The following is a 23411-nucleotide window of genomic DNA, read 5'->3' as shown; positions in this document are numbered from 1 at the left end:
AGAAAAGGGATGAGAGTTTGCTGCTAGACGGGTGCTACGCGTCCGTCGTAGGGGTGGAGGAATGCATGCAGACAGTTCAGAGGAGCAGTGACCATTGAAGTAGCGACAGAAAAGAGATAAAGATGCAACAGTGCGGCGAAGAGACATAGGTTAAAGGGAGTCAGTAAGAGGAGGAGAGTTAATGAGGCAAAAAGCCTTTGACTCCACCCTACTGAGAAGAGCTGTATGTGGGGAGCCTCCCCACATATGAGAGTTGTACTCTACACAGGGGCAGATAAAACCCCTGTATAGAGTCAACAATTGTGCAGGGGTAAAGAAGGAACGGAGTCGGCTTAGCACACCCAATCTCTTGGAAGCAGATTTTACAAGAGATGTAATATGATCTTTCCAAGACAAGTCCTGAGTAAATGAAACCCCAAGCATGTTCAAGGATGATGCAGGATTAAGCTGAATATTATCAAACATTAGTGGGTATACCTGTGGAAGATTTTCTCCGGTTGATAGTTGCAAAAACTGAGTCTTTGATGCATTAAAAACAACAAGATTATTTTTACCCCAGCAAAAGATATAAGCCAAGTCAGACATTAGGTGTGCAATAGCCTCATCCCTTGTTTCTTGAAGTAACTGCTGAGATGGACATTGTGGGAACCGAATGGAAAGGTGAAGGGTGGAGTCATCAACGTATGAGTGGATAGGGTTAGATGTACAGCTTAGAAGGTCATTGATGAATAAAAGGAAGAGAGTTGGTGATAGGACACAGCCCTGAGGAACATCACTGTCAATAGATCTAGGAGAAGAACAATGGCCGTCTACAACAGCGGCTATAGAACGACCAGAAAGGAAGCTAGAGATGAAGGCACAGATAGAAGGACAGAAACTGTAAGAGGGCAGTTTGGAAATTAAAGATTTATGCCAGACTCGATCGAAAGCTTTAGAGATGTCAAGTGCAATGGCAAAGCTTTCGCCAAAGTCCCGAAAGGAGGATGACCAGGAGTCTGAAAGGTAGGTGAGAATATCGCCGGTGGAGCGTCCCTGACGGAACCCATACTGACGATCAGAAAGAAGGTTGTGATCGGAAAGATGCTTTAAAATTTTTCTATTAAGAACAGACTCAAAAACTTTTGAGATACAGGATGTTAAAGCAATTGGACGATAGTTAGAGGGTTGGGAATGGTCACCCTTCTTTGGGACTGGCTGAATGAGAGCAAACCTCCAGCAAGAAGGAAAGATACAAGTTGACAGACAAAGGCGAAAGAGTTTGCCTAGGCAGGGTGTAAGCACAGAAGCACAGTTCTTGAGAACAACAGGAGAGACTCCATCAGGCCCATGCTAGTAAAGTCTTGAATTTTCATAATAAATATACAGTATTACTCTTGCATGTTTCTACTGTAGGTTTTCCTTTTGCATTTTAGTTAGGGGTAGGTACTGGTGAATCAACATACGCATATTCAGGATGCATTGCCCTTAAAGCCATTTTAGTATGGGATCCTATGCTTCACAAAGTGCAAATTTATAAAGGGCGACCTGCTGTGTCACCCATATTCACGCACTTTACACGAGATGACTGTATCATCATTATGAAAAACAGATATTTAGATAATTGTCTTATGAACATCTGATGGTGGGATGGGATACAATGTTGCTGCTTCCTCTCGACTGAGTTTGAATAAGAGTAGGAGATCACATTCTCCAGTAACCTTGACTGGGTACGAGTGAGACAGGCACTGGATTTAGGCTTAGGTTAGCTTCTTTTACAGCTGTTGGGTCAATTAGATTGACTTTACACTTTTTCGGGGGGACTCATTTGGGTGTGTTTATACATGTTAATTCTACGCTGAGATACAATACCCTGCCTAGTGATGGGTTTTTACTTAACCCATGGAGAATGACCATGCTTCCGTAGGTACCGGGCGCCAAGCCACGATTTGGCTGAAATTTCGAGTCTTACAGAATTTGATGAAACACACATCATTGTCTTGGACACGTTCGTGCGCATCCGACAGTACTGTATATATATGATCACCTAAAGTCACGTGGTGGTGAGATAAAATGGACAGAAGATGAACAACTGGCGGCGCGAGCAACCCACCAGCTGCGATGATTGAGGCAGGTCATTGTTCCGCCAAAACCGAGCGAAACGCGAAACGCCGAATTGTGATGGTAAGAATCAATGGGAAAAATAGAGGAGCATTCTGGTGGGACATGCACCTACCCTATCAGAAAGTACCAGTACTATAACACAAAACAGGCCATACCCAAAATTAAATGAAGAATGTTTACTAGTGCTAAAACAGCATAACAAAAAACATGTACCTGAAAAGACATTAAAGCTGTTATAAAGAGCTGCAACACCAAAAATCCTTACCAGAAATAAAGTGAAGACTTGCTTGAGTGGCAGGTGAAGGTGAGTTGAGGGTAGATAGGCTAGTTACTAGGTGACATGGGCCTCTCTGGGGAAGCCCCATCACCTATGCCGAAGCCCTCGAAGTTGAACTCAGGCTCCAGCACCTCCACTTCCTCTCTGTCCACTTTTCCTCCTTCATCCACCCCTGCTGGCACGTCCAAGTCTTGCGGAATAGCAGCCACATTCTGTCTCTCATGAAAATATCGTGTGATTCGGGCTTGTCTCTGCTCCTTTGTTTCTGTTGTTGACAGTCATTACTTAAGACTTCAGATCACTCAAGGTCGATAGGATGTTGGTAGTCTCAGGCATAGTCCTGGTGTATGCACTGAAGGTGGTTGCCATGTCGGTTATGGTGGGCAGGATGGTCGCAAGATGGCCGCCAACAAATGAGCACTGATATGCGTCATTGGCTGCCGGCTGGGAGCATCAAATTGTGGGGAAATTCGCAAATTGTGAGGCAACTCAGAAACTTTTTTCTTGCACGAAAGAGGCATTGAAGTAATATGCGTCCAAATATGAGGACTTACTGTGTATGTATATATACAGTATATATATATAATATATATACAGTAATCACTCTAATATCCGGACGCCCAATAACCGAACATCCCCACTAACCGAACCTTATCGTCCTGGGATCAAACATTCCCAAAATGGTCCGAAAATCCAAAAAAATTGGAAAAAAAACCGATTTTTTGCCGTCCGTAATTTGAACTTGCCGCGCGCGCCGCGTGAGAGCATTGTTTTGGTTCGTCATTCCTCCGACGTCCGATAGAGCGCCGCTGCATCCTCCCCACTTCCCGCCTGTCTCTCACCGCGACTGGACCTGCGCTCTTCGTCATGGCTGCCCACGTGCTCGCTTTTGTGGTGGTGCCGTACTTGCTGCAAGGCCTCCTGCTGCTCTCTGCCCTACTCTTAGTGTGTGTGATGATGGCCCCGCCTCCTGAGAAAAGGAAGAGAGTGGTGTTGACTCTGGAGAAGAAACGGGAGATATTGGAGAAGGTTGATGCGGGTTGGTCTTCCTCTCGCATTCTCCGCGAGTTCAACCTGGCCCGGTCGACTTTGTTTGATATCAAGCGTTCCCGAGACAAGCTCATGCAGTACACGGCTGACTTCTCGTCGAGAAGCAAACGCAACGTGGAGAGGAAGGTTATGTTTACTCCCAAGTATGCAGAGATCGACCGCTCCACGTTGATTTGGTATCGACAGCAACGTGCAGCTGGTGTGATGGTACGTGGAACGGAGCTGAAGGCTGCTGCTGAGAAGTTGGCAAGGCTTCACGACGCCCTAGACTTCAAGGCATCCGAGGGTTGGCTCTTCGCGTTCAAGTTGCGACATGGCCTTACTAACCGTAAAGCACATGGCGAAGCATTGGACGCTAACGAGGATGGAGTGGACGAGTTTCGGCACAAGGTGAAAGGCTTGATCGACAGGGAGGGCCTCACTCTCGGTCAAGTCTATAACGCTGACGAAACTGGCCTATTCTATCGCTCGGTGCCAACGAACACTCTCGCCGATGAGACGGAGAAGCGTGTACCTGGCCGCAAGCTTTCTAAGGAACGGATATCTGCTTTGTGTTGTGCCAATGCTAACGGCATGCACCGGCTTAAGCCCGTTATTGTTGGCCGTGCAAAGCAGCCTCGGTGCCTTCGTGGGGTGATGGATGTCCTTCCTGTCGTATGGTACCATTCTTTGAAAGCATGGTTCACAGCTGTGATTTTCAAAGACTGGTTTCACCATCACTTCGTCAAGGAGGTCATACATTACCAGACGAAGACACTGGGAATTCCTCGCGACCAGGTAAAGGCTCTCCTTCTCCTCGACAATGCACCTGCCCACCCGTGCGACAAGGACTTGGTTGCTGAGAATGGCCGTATTAGGTGCATGTTTCTGCCACCTAATACGACTGCTCTCATTCAACCAATGGACCAAGGAGTGATCGTGGCAACAAAGCGCCTGTACCGTCGGAAGTTCCTGGACGAGGTGATGGTGGTTCTCGAGGACGAGGACGAGCGCAGGGAAGGACGTGACACTCGAGGCAAGCGGACTTTGGAAAACCTTCGCCGCTACAACATCAAGTCTGCGCTGTACAACTGGGCTAGTGCATGGAAGGAAGTCCCTGTGAAAACTCTTGAAAATGGTTGGTCTCGTCTGCTTCTCGGAACAGATGTGGAGTACGATTTCCTAGGGTTTGACGTGGATGACTTCCATGCACGGCTACGTACGCACGGCGACGATGTTGATGTGGACGATGTTCGTGAGTGGTTGGACGACGACGAGGGCGATCCTGGGTATCAGACGTTGTCTGATATCGAGATCGCGTCTTCGGTTGCTGGTGTCAGTCCCGAACTTGAAGATTCCGACGACGAAGGCGATGATGATGCAGACTCCGCCCAGCAGGACACTACTCCAGCCATCCCCAAGCTGAGCGCACTCCGGGAACATCTAGAGTTCGTCCTAGACTACCTGGAACACCCGGACTGCGACAGGGAGATGGGGCCCTTGGGACTCGTGGAGGAAGTGCGTGCTTTCCGGCAGCGCATCATCAATCGCCAGAATCGTCGGTCCTTGCGTCAGTCAACGATTGACAGTTTTTCAGGCCCGTGACCCCCGCTGTGCCAAGCCCTGGTTCCACTCCGTTGCCTCCCCAAGACAGGCCCTCATGCTCCGAGCCACAGCCCAGCACATCAGCTACAGTGGAGTCACCGCTCGACGTGAGTTTGCGGCTGTCTTCAGAGTCTTCTGTAGTCGGTACGCCATCACCACTACCCACCGATGCACCCCTTGGACGCCTGCCAGTGATACTCTCGGGCTCTGACAGTGAATAAACAGCAAGAACTTCTCCACTAGACCACACGGGAATTTTGAGTGTTGTGCAGTGAAAAAAACGGTGTGTTGTGTTAAGGTTTTCAAGTTGGGAGAAAAGACTAAGTAGAAAAGAAATTTAACGTAACTAACCTTCTTTGTTTTGGCTTTGGAAACTTAAAAAACTTGGGAAAAGTTAATGTGCAACACTTAAATTTAATGGAACATTATTTGGACTAAAGTGAACACTGTGAAAAGAACGGACTTCTGTGTGTTAGTGACTAAGTTCAGTGCAAGACTTCAGGAAGAGTGTAGTGCAAGTGCTTCAGGAAATCGTTCTTACTGTCAGAGTCCGAGAGGAGGCGGTTATTCATCGAGGTGGCCAGGGACTTGCTGTAAGTAGCCAAAATGTTTCATGTTGTACTATTTTCCATACTATATTTACCAGAATGTTTCATATTGTATTTTTTCCCATACTATACTTACCAGAAAGTGTCATACTGTACTTCTTTCCATACTAAACTTACCTCATGCATGTGCAGTAGGAATGGGTTTTTCAGAGTTCGGTTAGGTTCGGTTAGGTTAGGTTCGGTTAGAGTCCATAAGTACCAGAATGTTTATTAATGTATGAACATACTTCTAAACCCACATTTTATGTGTCTATTGCATTTATTTCAGTCATTTATGTGCCTTATTGGTGTGATTTGGGTGTTAAATAGGTGCTATGCATGTCCGGAGGGAGTTGTATAGGTGTTTCTCTGTGTTAGGGTCCGTAAGTACAAGTCCATAAGCTGGGGCCCAATATCCGGACAAAACCAATATCCGAACCTACCGATGGCTCTATTGATCCGGATATTGGAGTGATTACTGTATATATATATATACACACTATATACAATATATATATACATATATATATATATATATATACACACACACACTATATACAATATATATATATATATATATATATATATATATATATATATATATATATATATACACACCCACCCACACACTAATATATATATATATATATATATATATATATATATATATGTTGGAGCCTCTGTGGTACAGTGGTAAAGTGTGCGTTTTCGTAAACTGAAGAACGAGGGCTTGCCCCACCAGGGTAATAAACTGGGAGCATTCTTCTGGCCACGTACTGCATTGGCGGACATAAGGGGTGCTGTGGTTAAACCAGTGTCACATACAATAAAGTGTGCTTGCACCCAGTCGGCTTGCACGGGCCGATTACACTTGGTTCACACACTACACACACATCCAAAGCCACTCCAACACAACAATTACACTTACAAGCACTTTTCACCCTACATACAATCTCTACCAGACAGCCTAAGCCACTATGTAGAGATACATAGGCTGACTCATCCGCACTTCGGTCAGGATAGGCCGGTCCTGCAGTGGACATTCAAACGGCTGATGATGATGATGATGGTGATATATATATGTTATATGCAAACCCCAATTTACGATACCCCTATATGTGATACTCCGGATTAGTGGTGGGGGTAGAAATAACACCCTACCCCCAGTTTTACAATGGGCATTACACCCCACCGCCACCCCTAGTCAGCGCATCAGTCTCCCACTACTATCACCCCACCTCGCTAGGTTTCCCCCCTCCTCCGACCCTCCCTCTGAGATGGGGTTTGAGGTCTTTGAGGAGGATGAGTAAGTGCTAGGGAGTACCACATGTCCCCTAGCCTCAGGGGAGATAACAAGGATGATGACCAGGACTGGACATGGACTTAAAAGAGGTAAGTGATAAGAAGTGTTCGATATTTTCTTACCTATATTTAAAGATTTTCGGAATTTATTCCTTGGATTTAATGAGTTATTTACAGGTGTTGGCTTAGGTTAGCCTTTTTCACAGGTGTTAGGCCTCTTTTTTTTTTTTTTTTTTTTTTTTTTTTTTTAAGGACTCATTTGGGTGGGTTTAGGACTTACTTGGGGGGAGACAGGGTACCCAAGGCTCAAAAAGGCATCCCTGTACATGTTATATCTTCCCCACTTTATGATACTCCGCCAAGCAGTGGGTTTTTATTGAACCTCTTCTTTACCAAAATGCAACTGACAGTACATGTGTACTTCCATTCTTAAAGGCATTGAGGTATCGAGAAAATTTTGAAAGTACAGTACACATGTACTAACAAACATCATGGTTGTCTGCACGGATTTGCTGCCTCGGTAGGGCTCTTATAATCTTTCCACATGGCTTTCAGCTGCAGAAAAAGCTGAACTATATGGTAACACTCCTTTTTTCTCGACCAATGGTAACATTATTATGTCATACCTACGTCATGAAACCTCATTAGTTTCAACCAATTGTAGACTGCATATATGACGTAATTTCTCAAGCACCAATCAGATTATCAGCCTCCTCACCACCCAAACCTCCCCTGCGATGTCTGTGACTATTTTTCAAGTAAATTAGCGAATGATGACTTAGTGTGCCTGCAGCCTTGGAGGGAATATGTACTCCGCACTAAACCCTGTCACAAACCCCCATTATACGGAAACATGTTGTCAAATGATGATGATGAGGATTTTACCCTCCATTCAGACAGTGATCTGGATGAATCTGATAATGAGTGGTTGTCTGAGGAAAGTGACGATGATCCATTATACGAGCCAGAAGAGAGTAAGGGTGGGAACACAGACGACAGTGAAAGTTGTGTGTATTGTGTTTGCCATAAGTTCTGACTCCTCTTTAACTCCTCATACATACAGGTTACTGAGTGACCTCTTTCCTGACAAAAGACTAAATAATTTTCCGAATGTGCATCAAAATGAAAATCATCCCTACAGTGCATCTGACTGTTTCATTCTGTTTATGACAAAAGATACAGTGCAAAACGTTTGTTCTTGGACAAATGCATGTGCAGACAAATTTTTCACTGAGAACCCAGCAAAAGGTAAGAGGAATTTCATGGGTAGGAGATGGGTTGATGTAACTGAAAGTGAGTTCTTTGTGTTTATGTTCAGCTGAATATTACCAGGCCTGGCACAATCAGAAACCCACACGCATTCCTCCCTCTTGTCATTCTCTTAGAATCCCTTCTTTATCTCTTCCTTTTATTTTTCTTTACTTTTATACTTCCCACACCCATATTCTTCTCCTTTTACATCAGTTTTTCCCCCCCTCTTCCTTTTTTTTTTTTTTCACTTCTTTCATTCTTCTTTATCACATATGGCCTTGCCTTGCCTGGTTGCATCCGCCTCAGAGCACGCCTGTATATAGGTCACCTTCTCACCCACCAAAAAAACTATTATTTACTGCAAGAAATCAACATAAATTACAACTGTGCATGTTACTGTTCTCAAGCCTAAATATCTATTGGTCATTTATGTACGTATATTTTAACAAAACATGAGATTTTTTTTCCCCACAATCTTTTAGAGGTTTACCTCATTTAAAAAAAAAAAAAAAAAAAAAAAGTTATTAGCTTGGACGCGATGATGAATTACACCCAAAGTCCCCGACGTACCAAAGATGTTGCATGACAACTCGGTGTGTGTGTGTGTGTGTGTGTGGGGGGGGGGGGGAGCTGCTGATGCAGGACATGGTGCTCAGTAAAGAAGAGGTTAAGCAATTGCATCGTGAAACTGGGGTTTGCCTGTATTTCAATGTATATATACATAATTATATAAACATATATATAACTATATATATATATAATGTATATATAGATATATATGTATCTATCTATTGCCAGACGCCCCAATCCCATTCGGGGTGGCCACAAACAAATCGCCTCCACGTCGCCCTGTCCCCCACCATTTCACTGCCCTGCTCCCAACTCGCACCCCCCTCTCTCATATACCTCTCCACCCCATCCCTCCATCTCATCCTCAGCCTCCCCCTCCCTCTCCCCCCCTCCACCTCACTCATATACACTCTCTTCGTCAGTCTTTCACCCTCCATCCTCTCCACATGGCCAAACCACCTCAGTGTGTTCCTCCTAACACTTCCTATCACATCCACATCCACATCCACACCACAATGCTCCTTTATATCCTCATTTGTCAGCCTGTCTCTCCATGTGACTCCACAGGCTCCTCTTAAATAACTCATTTCCACTTCTCTCACTCTTGACTTGTGCCCTTCCAACAACATCCAAGCTTCACTTCCATACGTTAAGAGTTGGTATCACAATACTGTCATGTAGTAACTTTTTCACTTCCATGCTCACTTCTCTGTTTCTTATCACTGCTTTCAAAGAACCAACAACCTTTCTTCCCTGCTACCCCCTTTCAAGCACTTCACCCTCCACACCTCCATCGTTACTCATCACACTACCCAAGTACTTAAACGTACTCACGTTTTCCAATTCCTCACCATGCAACCTCGCTGTACATTCACTGACTTCACCTCTCTCAAAGACCATCACTTTACTCTTCCCTACATTCACCTTTAGGTTCTGTTTCTTACACACTCTCTCAAACTCATCCACCAAGCCTTGCAGCTTCCCTTCGTCTTCACTCAACAACACAGTATCATAGATAGATAGATAGATTGATAGATATATAGATATATATATGTATATAGAAAGATAGATAGATAAAACACACACTTTGAGAGATAGATAGCTAGGTAGGTAGCCACATAGATAGATATAGATAGTGTCATACTGCATTGTGTGTGTGTGTGTGTGTGTGTGTGTGTGTGTGTGTGTGTGTGTTTACCTAATTGTGATATACAGGAAAGGAGCTATGCTTGTGGGGTCCCCTCTCTGTTTCTCAGTAAGTCAAATTTAGCTTTAAACTCGTTTAAGTTTTTAGACTGGACGATCTGTTTGTCCAGGCTATTCCACAGGTCTATACATCTATAAGGAAAACTATATTTCTTGACATCCTTCAAGCAGCTTGGCTTCTTCAATTTCATTCCATGTCCTCTTGTTACTCTCATATCCCATACAGACAGATCTTCTTTGTATGTTTTATCTACTCCCATCATGGTCCTAAACACAACAATCATGTCGCTCCTCTTTCTCCTTTCCTCTAGGGAAGGCAAACTTCAGCTTTTCCAGCCTCTCACTGCACGACAGATCTGCTAGATTGGGGAACATCTTGGTTGCTGTTCTTTGTATTCTCTCAATCTTGTTTGTATCTTTCTTTTTGTGTGGGGACCACACTACTGCTGCATATTGTAACCTGGGGCGGATCATGGCCACTATCAATTTTATCATCATCTCCTCATCCATATAATGAAATGCTACTCCTATGTTAATCAAGAGCATATACGTCTCTCTAACTATCTTGTTAGTATGTTTTTCATCTGACAAACTATCCTGGACCAGCACTCCCAAATCATTCTCTTCTCTCGCTTTTGTGATTGGTTCATCACCCATCAAACAATTCAGTGATGGCCTCTTGGTACTTTTACCCATTTCCAATATTTTATATTTCTTTGCAATGAATTTCATTTCCCACATCTGGCTCTAATCATGTATCCTATCCAGATTCTCCTGCAGCATTTTACAATCCTCCTCAACCTCTTGCTTCCTGAAGATCTTTGCATCATCAGCAAACAGACTTGCATAACTGTTCACTCCATCTACCATAGCATTTATGTAAATCAGGAACATTACTAGCGCCAACACGGAGCCTTGTGGGACTCCACTTGTTACCTCCCGCCATCTAGACATCCTATCCTTTATTACTGTCCTCATTTGTCTGTCTCTCAAAAAGTCTCTCATCCATTCCAGGAGGTTCCCCTTCAGTCCTTCTATATCCTCTAGTTTCCACATTAGTCTCTTATGGCATACCTTGTCGAAAGCCTTCTCCAAATCTTAATACACACAATCCACCCAACCGCCTCTCTCCTGTAGCACGTCAATCGCTCGAGTAAAAGCTCAGCAAGTTGGAAACACATGACCTTCCACTTCTGAATCCAAACTGGCTTCCAGCCAAAATATTCATCTCTTTCAGATATTTCATCTATCTATCTTTCAGGATTCTCTCGCATAATTTTGCGACCATGCTGGTTAGGGACACTGGTCTATAATTTAGAGGTTCTTCCCTGTTTCCTCCCTTATAAATTGGTACCACAATTGCCCTCTTCCATTCTTGAGGCACTTTCCCCTCTTCCAGAGAACACACAATTAAACTGTGAATCTTATCCGCCAGTTGTTCTCTGTATTCCTTCAGTACTCAATTAGAGATTCCATCTGGTCCTGGGGCTTTCCTTACATCTTGAGTTTCCAGTAATTTATACACTTTCTGTACTTCCACTTTTATATCTTTTGTCACTACATTTCTAGTCACTCCCTTCCCTTCCACAAACTCCCTTTCATTAGTGAAAAATCGATTGGAAATATTTGTTCATTATTTCAGCATGCATTGCCACATCTTTATAGACCTCCCCTTCTACTTTCAATTTGGTGATTACTTCCTTTTGTTTCAGTTTGCCATTGACAAATTCATAAAACAGTTTGGGTTCATCCTTACAACTGTCTATTATACCTTTTTCAAAATTCCTTTCTTCCTCTCTATGTATTCTTGTATATTCATTTCTAGTTCTTTTATGTTCTTCCTTTGTTCTGTTGTTACCTCTCCCCAGTTGTTCCACGCCGTGTCTCTCTCTTTTTTTGCTATGATACACCTTTTATTAAACCACTCCTTTTCCCTCTTTTCTTTCCCCCTTACTCTTGGCACAAATTTTTCCACTCCTGAATTATAGAGGTCTAGAAAGATATCCCACTTCCTCTGTATCTCTCATTTCTCTTAATTATCACCAGTCCGCATTTTCGGAAAAATTTTCTCAATCCTGTAAAATTTGCTTTGCCAAAGTTATATCTTCCCTACCTGTAAAGCTCGTCTCTTGGCACCACGTTCCCTATTATCATCTGGAACTCAATGACCACATGATCACTTTCCCCTATGGGACACAAATATTTCAAAGATTCTATTACATTGGGTTCTTTGGTAAACAGTAAGTCTAATCTCGTTGGTGTGTCCTCACCTTGGAACCTTGTCTCTTCTTTGACCTATCGCGTCATCACATTGCTCATTGTAATATTTAATAATGTAATGCCCCACGAATCTTCGCTGCTTCCAGAGTCCCATTCCTTCCAGTTCACCTCTTTACAGTTAAAGTCAAACATCAAAATTACATTGCTGCTTTTCTCAATTATTTTCTGTACATAACTTGCCATGTCTGACAACATCTGGTATTCATAATCATTCCATGCTCTTGTCTTAGGGGGAACATACACTACTGGCATATCTCTCTTGCTATTGTCTCCAGTTTCTAATTTCATATTTATCACTTCAGCTCTGCCCTTTTCCATTTCCATGGTACCTACTTTTATGTTGTTCTTCACTACTATCATCACTCCTCCTCCCGCTTTTTCTTTTCTGTCTCTTCTCCACAGTTTGTATTTACCATCTCCCATATGAACATCAGTATCTTCTCTTAACTTGGTCTCTACAAAGCAGTTCATATACCCTCAAGAAATCATTAATTTCTAGCCTTGCTGATATTAAAGCATCAACATTAGTATATGCCATCTTCAAATTATTTTTGATGTTTTTTATACCCTCTTCTCTCCTTCTCTCTGTCGGTACCACTTCCTTAATTTCTGATCCATAACTTTCCAATAAAACACTGTCTTCTTTTCCTCTGTTCTCTGTTCTTTTTTGCCTTTGCTTCCTTTACTAACTATTTTAGCTCTCTTCCTCATTTGCATCCCTCCTTATCCAAACAGCTTTGAACCCTTCCTTGACTGATAATTTCCATATTCTATTGATAATTTCATTTACTGTTGCCTGGAACTTTCGCCCCTCCTTCTCGTACTTTCCTAACCTAAACACTTCTTCTTCTTCTCTCTCTCTCTCTCTGTGTGTGTGTGTGTGTGTGTGTGTGTGTGTGTGTGTGTGTGTGTGTGTGTGTGTGTGTGTGTGTGTGTGTGTGTGTGTGTGTGTGTGTGTGTGTGTGTGTGTGTGTGTGTGTGTGTGTGTGTGTGTGTGTGTGTGTGTGTGTGTGTGTGTGTGTGTGTGTGTGTGTGTGTGTGTGTGTGTGTGTGTGTGTGTGTGTGTGTGTGTGTGTGTGTGTGTGTGTGTGTGTGTGTGTGTGTGTGTGTGTGTGTGTGTGTGTGTGTGTGTGTGTGTGTGTGTGTGTGTGTGTGTGTGTGTGTGTGTGTGTGTGTGTGTGTGTGTGTGTGTGTGTGTGTGTGTGTGTGTGTGTGTGTGTGTGTGTGTGTGTGTGTGTGTGTGTGTGTGTGTGTGTGTGTGTGTGTGTGTGTGTGTGTGTGTGTGTGTGTGTGTGTGTGTGTGTGTGTGTGTGTGTGTGTGTGTGTGTGTGTGTGTGTGTGTGTGTGTGTGTGTGTGTGTGTGTGTGTGTGTGTGTGTGTGTGTGTGTGTGTCCTTTATAAAGGCTTCTACAAACTTGCATGGATCAGCCTTATAGAAAGATCTATCTATCAATCTATAGCCCGACGCCCTAATCCCGCAAAGGGTGGCCACAGACAAAATGCCTCCAAGTTGCTCTGTCATCCACCATTTGACTACCCTCCCCCCAACTCACCCCCCCCCTTCCTCATATACCTCTCAACTCCATCCCTCCACCTCATCCTCAGTCTACCCCTCCCTCCACCTCACCTACATACACCCTCTTAGTCAGTATTTCATTCTCCATTCTCTCCACATGTCCAAACCACCTTAGTGTATTTCTCCTAATCTTCTCAACCACATCCATATCCACCCCACAGCGTTCCTTCACTTCTTCATTCGTCAACCTGTCACTCCACATGCTCCTCTCAAGTAACTCATTTCCACTGCTCTCACTCTTGACTTGTTCCCCTCTTGCAAGGTCCATGCCTCGCTTCCATATGTCAGGGTAGGGATCACAATACTATCATGCAGTGACTTCTTAACTTCCATACCAACCTCCCTATTCCTCATCACTGCTTCCAGTGAACCAACAACCTTCCTGCCCTGCTGTACCCTTTCACGCACTTCATCCCCCAAAGTTCCATCCTTACTCATCACGCTACCCAAGTACTTGAATGCACTCACATTCTCCATATCCTCACCATCCAACCTCACTGTACATTCTGTGACTTCACTCCTCTCAAACACCATAACTTTATTTTTGTTTACATTAACTTTCAGCTTCCTCCTCATACACACTGGCTCAAATTCATTCATCAAACCTTGCAACTCCCATTCATCTTCACTCAACAATACTGTATCATCAGCAAACAGCAACACCAGAAGCTTCCAAATCTCACCCTCGTTCATTAGAGCCACCCCCACATCCACTCCCCTACCTTGCACCTCCTTTACAACCCCATCCATGTATATATTAAACAACCATGGAGACATCACACAACCCTGTTTCAGTCCCACAGTGAGATCAAAGAACTCACTCAGCTCACCATCCACTCGCACCGTAGCCCTAGCTCCTTCATACATACTCTTCACAGCACTCAACAATTTCCCCTCCACTCCATATATTCTTAATACCTTCCACATACCTTGCCTATCTATTCTGTCAAAAGCTTTCTCCAAGTCCATGAAGGCAGCATACACTTTCTTTCCCGTCTCTTGATACTTCTCCACTAAACATCTTAGAACAAATATCTGATCTACACACCTTTTTCCCTTCCTAAATCCCCCTTGTTCTTCTCCAACTAGCTCCTCTGTCATACGCCTAACCCTATCAATGAATATTCTACCATATGTTTTACCAGTCACACTAAGAAGGCTAATACCCCTATGGTTGCCACATACTTCTCTCTCCCCTTTTCCTTTGTATAAAAGAACAATTATACCTGATTTCCAGTCCTCGGGAACCCTTCCCTCTTCCCAAGCCAATCTACACAACTTCCATATCCACTACACAACAATCTCACTCCCATACCTCAGCATTTCACCACACACTCCATCAATTCCTGGGGCCTTTCCCAACTTGATCTTCTTAATTGCTTCCACTACCTCTGCCCTACTGATTTCCTCCCTCCTCTCATCTCTTCTTCTCCCAGCCATTCCTCAACCACTTATACTCGCACTGTTCTCATTCTCTACATTCAACAAATCCACAAAGTGCTCCTTCCATCTCCTCAATTTCTCTCTCTTCTCCACCAACAATCTATTATTCTTATCTTTCACTCCCTTACCATGTCCCCTTTCACACTGCCTTACTTTCTTTACCTCCTTCCAAAACAATTTCTTACTCTCCCTCTATTTCACACTCAGATTCCTCCCAAACTCTTCATCCACTTTCTTCTTACTCTCCTTCACCAGTCTCTTCACCTCCCTTCTCCTGCTCACATATACCTCCCTCTTCTCTCTCTCATCTTCTCCCCTACCTCTACTTGCTAGCCATTCACTATATGCCTTCTTTTTTTGTTCTACAGCTCATTTCACCTCATCATTCCACCATGCTGTCCCTTGCACACCCTTGCATCTCCTCTTCACTCCATAAACCACCTCACACGCTGCGCCTATCTCTTCCGTGAATATCTTACATACGTCTTCCACCCCTTCCATCTGCTCTAGCTCATACCTTCCCAATCTTTCTTCCACTATGCTCTTATACTCTGCCATTTTCTCACTATCCTGCAAATTCTCCACTCTTCTCACAGGAGCTGTTTCCTCCTGTCTTCCCCTTTGTCTCCTCAACCATTTTCTTTGCAGCTTTACCTTGGCCATCACTAAGCGACGGTCCGAGACTCCATTCCCCCACCCTCTCCAAACTCTTGCATCCAACACTTGTCTTCTCATTCGCTCATCCACACACACATAGTCTATCACTGCCTTTCATTCAACAAGTTCACCATCCATCCTTCTCATTACTCTCCATGTATACCGGTGGATCATCTTATGCCGAAAGTAGGTGTTGGCCATTGTCAACCCCTCACCAGCATAGATGTCCACCAAAGCACTACCATTTCCGTCTACTTCAGCAAGCACACCCCACTGACCAACCACTCCATACACTCGTACATTCCCAACTTTGCCATTCATGTCTCCAATCAAAAGCACTCTCTCACTCCTCTCAAATTTGTATCTTATTGAAAGATACTCCAGACAAAAAAAAAATGCTTGACTCTCCATTTGCAGACTGATTTTTTTTTTTTTAATCCTTTGATCCCAGGAATGTCTTATAAATTTTATTTTTGCCATCACCTGACTATCACAGCTTCATCAGTGTAGACTTTCAGAACTGGAGGGACTAGGTATATCACTAAAAAATGTCTACAGTATAAGAATTGCTTAAGATGATCAAAATCAACTGGCAATAGCAAAGATGCCACCTGGATTCAATGGGCCATTATTAATCAACCTTCCAACCAATTATTTTCAGAACTCACCTTCATAAGCGGAATCGGCACATTCTTTCAGTTCTACCATTTCTTGTTTCACTGGAATCATTTCTGAGTCCGAGTCACCTCCTGATAATCGACTGTCATCATTTGGTGTCTGTGGCTCTTGTGTAGGTTGATGGACGTCAATGGATAATCTTGGTCGTTTGGGACTGACTGACTCTGAATCGCCTTCAGGTGGTCTTGGTGATGACGACCTCAGTACTCTCTGCTGCAAGTGGCAGAGATTCTTTTGTCATAATCTTTCAACATTCTATACCACAAAACTCACCATATCATTATTATGGGGGGAAGGGGGGATCTTAATTCCATCCAAGAGATAAGGTGAAGCTGAATCCAGAAACAAAGCAAGAGTAACTGCAAAAGTAGGATAACTATCACAAAGCGTTCATAGTCATATAGGTCACATAATCAATCACACACCACTCAAGTCTACAAATACAAGGCTCCATTTAATGGTAAACCATCTACATGTTACTTAATAATATTTTTTTTCCAGCAAAGAAGTGTTTCACATATATCAATTGGACGGACCAGGTAATTTCATGAACTGACCTGTAAAAAAAAAGAGTGTACTGCCTGTCACCTTCTCTTATATTTTTATTAATGTTTCAATATTGTGTCTTCAGCCCCTTATTGTTTATCACGGTAACTGAAACCGTCTCATGGGACTTCAGAAATGGACTCCCGTGGGAGATGTATGCCAATGATTTGGTGTTAACTGCAAGGTGGAGGAAAGACTGTGGAAGTGGATAGATGGTATGAGGCACAAGGTTTTTTTTTTTTATATATATCAGAACACAGGAAGAAAAAACAAAAACAAAAAATAAATAAATAATCCATACACCAGATTACTGGTGTCCTCTGTTCATAAAATATCTGCAACAGTTAGACTTCAACAGCTGTGGGTTGAAATTTGGAGGGAAACAACTCTGGGGAAGCAACTTCCAGAGAAATGCAGTTCAGAGAATGAAAGAATTCTGATATGCAGAAGTTCTGCAATATGGCTGAGTGACATTCCAGTCATGAGCGCTACCAGATACCCGAGAAGGGCTCTTGCTAGCTGCCGTTGGTTGCGAGCCACTTGACTCCTAAGGTTTCAGATTTACGAGCCAAATAAATTTTTAGTAGCCAAACTGAATACAAGCCGAAATACTTTACAAGCGATAAATAGGTTTACTTACACATTGTGATGATTAGAACCATATAATGTGGTTTTAAACATTCACAGTTGCGACAAGGAAGGACTTAATAATCGATCATGACGTGCTTTTTTGTTCATTTACGTGAGATTTACTTATTTTGTAGTTCACTGGGTTTTGAAGTGGATGTAATTTCTCCTTGCCAAAAGGCAACTTGTATATAAATTTTTTTCGCCAAAGGGAAAAAATACTCGCATTTGCAAGCTGTGGCTCGACAAACAAGAGCCCTGCCGAGTAGCACGAGGGAAGGCATGGAGAGGTGGCACCATGGACGCAACTTCGTCTGAGCATTTGCCAAAAAAATATCTGTAAAATAATGCAAGAGAGGCAACATTCCTTCTTATCTGGAGGGGGGTCGTTTATATGTAACGGCAGGGTTGTTAATTCTAACAGCTTTGTTCTGAATTTTATCTAGTTGTTTTAATGCAACCTCTCCACATCCATTCCACAAGGGTGAGCAATAATCAAGCTGAGAGCGCACATGACTCTTATAAATTATAGCTAACTGCTCATCAGAGAAGAAGTTATGGACTCGTACAATAATCCAAGTTTCTTTGAGGCGGTTTTGGCAAGTGATCTAACATGAGAGGTCCAGCTGAGGGCATTGTTAAGTGAGATGCCAAGAATTTCAATACATTTGGGGATAAGGATATTCGTGGCACTGAAGGTAATGTACGAATCTGGCAATATCTGTCTGTTGATAAATTGTATACATTTAGTTTTACTCGCATTAAAAGAGGCCAGGTTGTTTTGTCCCCATTCACTGATCGTAGATAGGTCTTGATTTATGGAGATGGCTGTACTGAGTTGAGAGGTAGAGATATTAGACTTTATAAATGGGTGTCTGAGTGTGAATGAACTATGTAGTGTTGAGTCATCTGCGTATAAATGGATGGGATTGTGGGTGACAGATAAGAGATCATTAATATGAACCAGGAGCAGGGTTGGCACCAGAACTGACCCCTGCAGCACGCCGGCATTAACTGAGTGGAAATTGGAATATACACCATCTACTTTTGCTCTTATTTTCCTGTCACTAAGATATGAAGAAATCAAAGAAAGAAAAGACGTTAGTCCATAGCAAGGGAGTTTGGACAGCAGGGAACGGTGCCATACTCTGTCGAAAGCTTTAGAAATATCAAGAGCTACTGCATGAGTTTCTCCATGTAGATCAATTGACTGATGGATGGTATGAGTTAGGAGACTGAGTATGTCAATGGTGGATCTATTGCGGCGAAAACCATATTGTCTATCACTAATTAAGTTGTTGGATTCAAGATGTTTAACAATGTGCTTGTTAATTAAAGTTTCAAATACCTTACCAAGAGAAGATGTGACTGCTATTGGTCTGTAATCAGAGAGGTCAGAGGAACTTCCATTCTTGGGAATTGGGTGGATATTGGTTTCTTTCCATGAATTTGGGATTAAAGAAGTACGTATGTTAGTCTGAATAATTTAGCTAGAACAGAGGCAAGTTCAGAGGAACACTTTTTCAAAACAATTGGCGGAACTCCATCTGGGTCTGGAGCTTTGTTGGTAGGTAAATTGTCTAGGATGGATTTTACGTATCTTGTCTGTATTTAAGTGGAGCAATTTCAGGAGTCAAGTTCTAGTACTGGGACATTCTGGCTGGTATCATCTATGGTAGAGTTTCTGGCAAATGTACTGGCAAAAATATGTGCTGTCCCATGCGGGTCATTTGTAATGTTGCCATCTGAAGATTTTAGTGGGGGAATGGAAGATGACTTGTTAAAGTTATTATTGAAAGGATTAAGAGTTGACCAGAATATTCTATTGTCATTAAGGTTGTTAAGCAGTTTTGATGCTTGCTTTTGAAGAAAGTTTGATTTAGCTAGATTTAATACAGCTTCTGCATGATTTCTAGCAATTTTAAATTGAGAGAGTGATTCAGATGTTTTTGATTTTAAGTAAGAGTTATATGCTAATGACTTTTGGGCTGTTGCTCTGGCACAGCTGCCATCAAACCATTCTGGAGAGTTCGTTCTTTTAGTAAACTGACGACTTGTTATGAATAAATCCATATCTGCTAGTATTAAGTTGCAAATGTGGGACTGGATGGAACTGGGATCACTAGAGAAGAAAAACTGCCATGGAATGTCAGAAAGATCATTTCTAAATCCATCCCAGTTTGCCGTATCAAAGTGCCACTGGGTCACCCTGACAGGTTCAGAATGGGAAGGTGTGGGGGGGTTAACTGATGAGGCTTTGATGAAATTGTGGTCAGAGGATCCAGGTGGTGATAGTACCTCTATCCTGTATTGATCTGGATTATTTGTCAAGAACAAATCCAAGAGATGGGCATTATGGTCAGGATTATCAGGTGGTGTATTCTGGTTGGTTGCTTTACCAACTGGGTGAGATTAAACGATTCTGCAAACAGCTCGCACTCTAGACCAGCGTCGTCAGTCCTGGCAGAATGCAATTACCACTCAACATTATGTATGTTAAAATCACCCAAAATGGTTATTTCGGTGCTAAGGGCAAAGTTAAGGTTACTCAACTGTGTGGATATGGAATCAAATACACTGGGTTCCGAAGAAGCATTGGGGGAGCGATAAACTACACAGATATATTTGGTAATATTTTGACAATTTAGTTTAATGAGTAACCAAAACTGGATGAAGTGAAGTTTAAAATAGTGTCAACTGCATATTGGGATTTGATATAACAACAGGTGCCACCCTTGCTATGGAAGTTTGTAAGGAGATGGTAACTGGGAAAACAAAATGGGGATATATCAGTAGAGAGTGAGATTTGTGGCTCTATGAGGAAAAGGGCCAAAGGGGATATGGACTGAAGGAAAAAATAAACTGAGTTTAACCCATACCATACCGGGCATTTTTGCAATTTTATACCCACCAAATCCCAGACCAAAAACGGAAAAAAATTTTATTGCATAAAACAATCCAAAAGGACATAAAAGTCAAGGAAGAGCAAAACAAAACAAAAAAACTCCATATAGGAGAAATAAGTGCAGGATGGCCGTCCATCGTGTTTCTAGCCCAGTTTCCCAAGCCATGAGCTACGTTTTCCCACCCAGCTGGGCGGGATGAGAGAGAACAGGGGAGGAGAATGGGGGAATCCCCATTCTCAATATCCTTCTCCACTGGCTTATATTCCTCCCCAGAAGAGTCATCCAGGTCTTTCTCTTCTATAGAATCACTAAATGAAGGAACAGAGGGTCCATGTGGCAGTATCAACCGCCTCCTCCAGCCCAAGGAGGCGGAAAAATGATGTGACTTCCACGACATTCTAACACTGTGACGGACAGTGGCACACTGATGTTACCCGGCCATGCAGAACCAAACTCAGTGCTACAAGTGCTTGTGCACAATGTTGCCAATACATTAAGCTACTCTTTAGCAAAAAATTAGCTAGATTGAAGCAGTTAGAGACAAGCTACAATGCTCGAATTTTGCTGTCGGCACCATCACGTTGCTGGGATTACTTCAGACGTTTTGTACTGTCGGCACCATGCCGATGGCGGGATTGTATGGGTTAAATTTATGGTAAGGCCACGGATGTTGGTGAAGAATAAGGCCGCACTTTCACTTCTTCGCTGACCAGCATTAGCGGAAATAGCAACAATAAATGAAGATAAAACAAAAGTTTTAGGGGAGGTACTCTCAAAGAGGGAGAGTGGCCATGTGCGATTTGCCACAAGAGAGTGGGGAGTAATTCCATCTTGTTCAGTGTTTGTGATGAGTGAATGCATAAGAGAGGTAGTAACATTAGAGGCAGACTGCAAGATAATGCCGATTTCATATGGGTATTGTGTCAGGGAGAGCACGTGGAGATTGTCAGGCATAACAGGACTGATCTTGCTGGTGAGTCTCTTGAGTGTGTGGAAGAGTTTTGTTATTTGGGTGACGTTATATGCTGGAGGTGCCTAGAATGAGGAGAGGTTGGAAGAAGTTTGGGGAGCTGTTGCCTCTCCTGAAACTGAGAGGGCTCTCCCTCTATGCTAAGGGATCTTTGTAAGCAGCAAGAGTTAGAAGTGTAATGCTGTATGGAAGAAGTTTGGGGAGCTGTTGCCTCTCCTGAAACTGAGAGGGCTCTCCCTCCGTGCTAAGATATCTTTTGTAAGCGGCAAGAGTCAGGAGTGTAATGCTGTACGGTAGTAAGACCTTGGCAGTAAAGGCTCAAACGTACAGAAAAAAACAATGATTAGGTAGATCTATTCATTTTTATGCTGACGACACCCAGCTCTATGTTAAGATGTCAGCTATCAACGATACTAAGACGAAGCTTGAATCTCTAATGTCTGATTTTAAAATCTGGATTGCTAAGAGGAAACTTAAGCTGAATGATGGTAAAACTGAGATCATCATCATCAGAGGAAACAGAAGGGGTGATGACTAAGATAATGCCTTTGCTGTCAACATTGGCGTGTCACAGCTTCAACCAGTCAGTTCTGTTCGAAATCTGGGTGTTTATTTTAATTCAAAGTTAAATTACAAAGAAGATATTAATCAGGTTGTCAGAGGGTGTAACTTGCATATTAGAAATCTGTACTCTGTGAGAAAATTCCTGAATAGACGGTACCTCTTAACCTTGGTCCATGCAATGATCTTGTCTCGTGTTGATTATTGTAATTCACTGTGGGTTGGTCTTCCAAATAATATACTAACAAAAGTTCAGTCTGTTTTGAACAAGGCAGCACAACTTATCTTTGGTCTCCCCCTGAGAACCTCGACCACCTCACTCCTGATTGGGTTGCATTGGCTACCAGTAAAGGCTAGAATTGAATTTAAACTGTCTTATTACATTCAAGATTCTTAAGTTTGGTGAACCGAAGTAACTTGCTGAATTATTAAAACTCCCAATGGCACGCCTGGGTGTGATGTTACGCAGTGAAGATGATTCCTTGCGTCTTAAAGAGCCTGGAGCCATTCACCAGTCATCCTTCTCTGATCGTTCTTTTGTGTATAGAGCCCCTAGATTATATAACAGATTGTCATTGTCCCTAAGACAACTGTCTTCTGTTGACTCCTTTGAGAGACAGCTGAAAGCCTTTCTTTTTCAAAATGCTATGACCTGGAGAGAGGTACTATGATGGATGATTATAGGGCTTAATTATTGCCACTTTCATATATACATGATGTAGCTAGTATTATATACGAGAGATGTCACAATACTTGTAGTTGTAAAAATAATGTATGTGTGTTGAGAGCTAGTGAATTCCCAAAGGAAGAACTGGCACTTTTGAGAAACAAAATACCAGATTATTATTATTATTACTAGATGTGCAGTGCATTCCTGAGTGTGAGGTCTGGGGAGGGGGGAGGGGGGCTAGGTCTACGATGGAAGAGTTGAGAGGTAGGATGGGACAGGAGTGTATTGGTGCTGTGATGAGGAGAGGTAGACAGAGATGGTTTTGGGCATGTGAAGAGGATGGAGGATGATAATTGGGTGCAGAAAGTGAGAAGTATTAATGTTAGGGGTAGGGTAACGAGAGGTAGATCGAAAAAGGCCTAGGACGAGGTCATTAAGTGTGACCTCAGGGATAAGGGACTCAACAGGGGAGCTGTTACAGATCGAGCAGCATGGAAAGCCGCCATTAGGTGACCAAGGCCAACGCATGCAAACATGTCGGAGCCTTCAAAAATTAAACGAAACGAAAGT

At 42.9% G+C, this 23411-nt stretch overlaps 1 protein-coding gene across 1 annotated transcript in view; it reads right to left on the bottom strand.

Annotated features, from left to right (window-relative positions):
* Nucleotides 1–23411, bottom strand: part of LOC145405778 (uncharacterized) — a 61481-nt gene that overhangs the window by 16317 nt on the left and 21753 nt on the right. Inside the window, exon 4 of the mRNA XM_080277015.1 lies at nt 16552–16774. Coding sequence (XP_080133141.1) covers nt 16552–16774 — 223 coding nt within the window. The remainder of the gene's footprint in view (nt 1–16551; nt 16775–23411) is intronic.

This window comes from Coenobita brevimanus, chromosome 8 (assembly GCF_032717465.1).
Source record: "Coenobita brevimanus isolate Jiangsu-jjx chromosome 8, ASM3271746v2, whole genome shotgun sequence".
NCBI lineage: Eukaryota > Metazoa > Arthropoda > Malacostraca > Decapoda > Coenobitidae > Coenobita > Coenobita brevimanus.
Note: the sequence above shows the minus strand (reverse complement) of the source record. Positions and strands in the feature narration are given on the sequence as shown.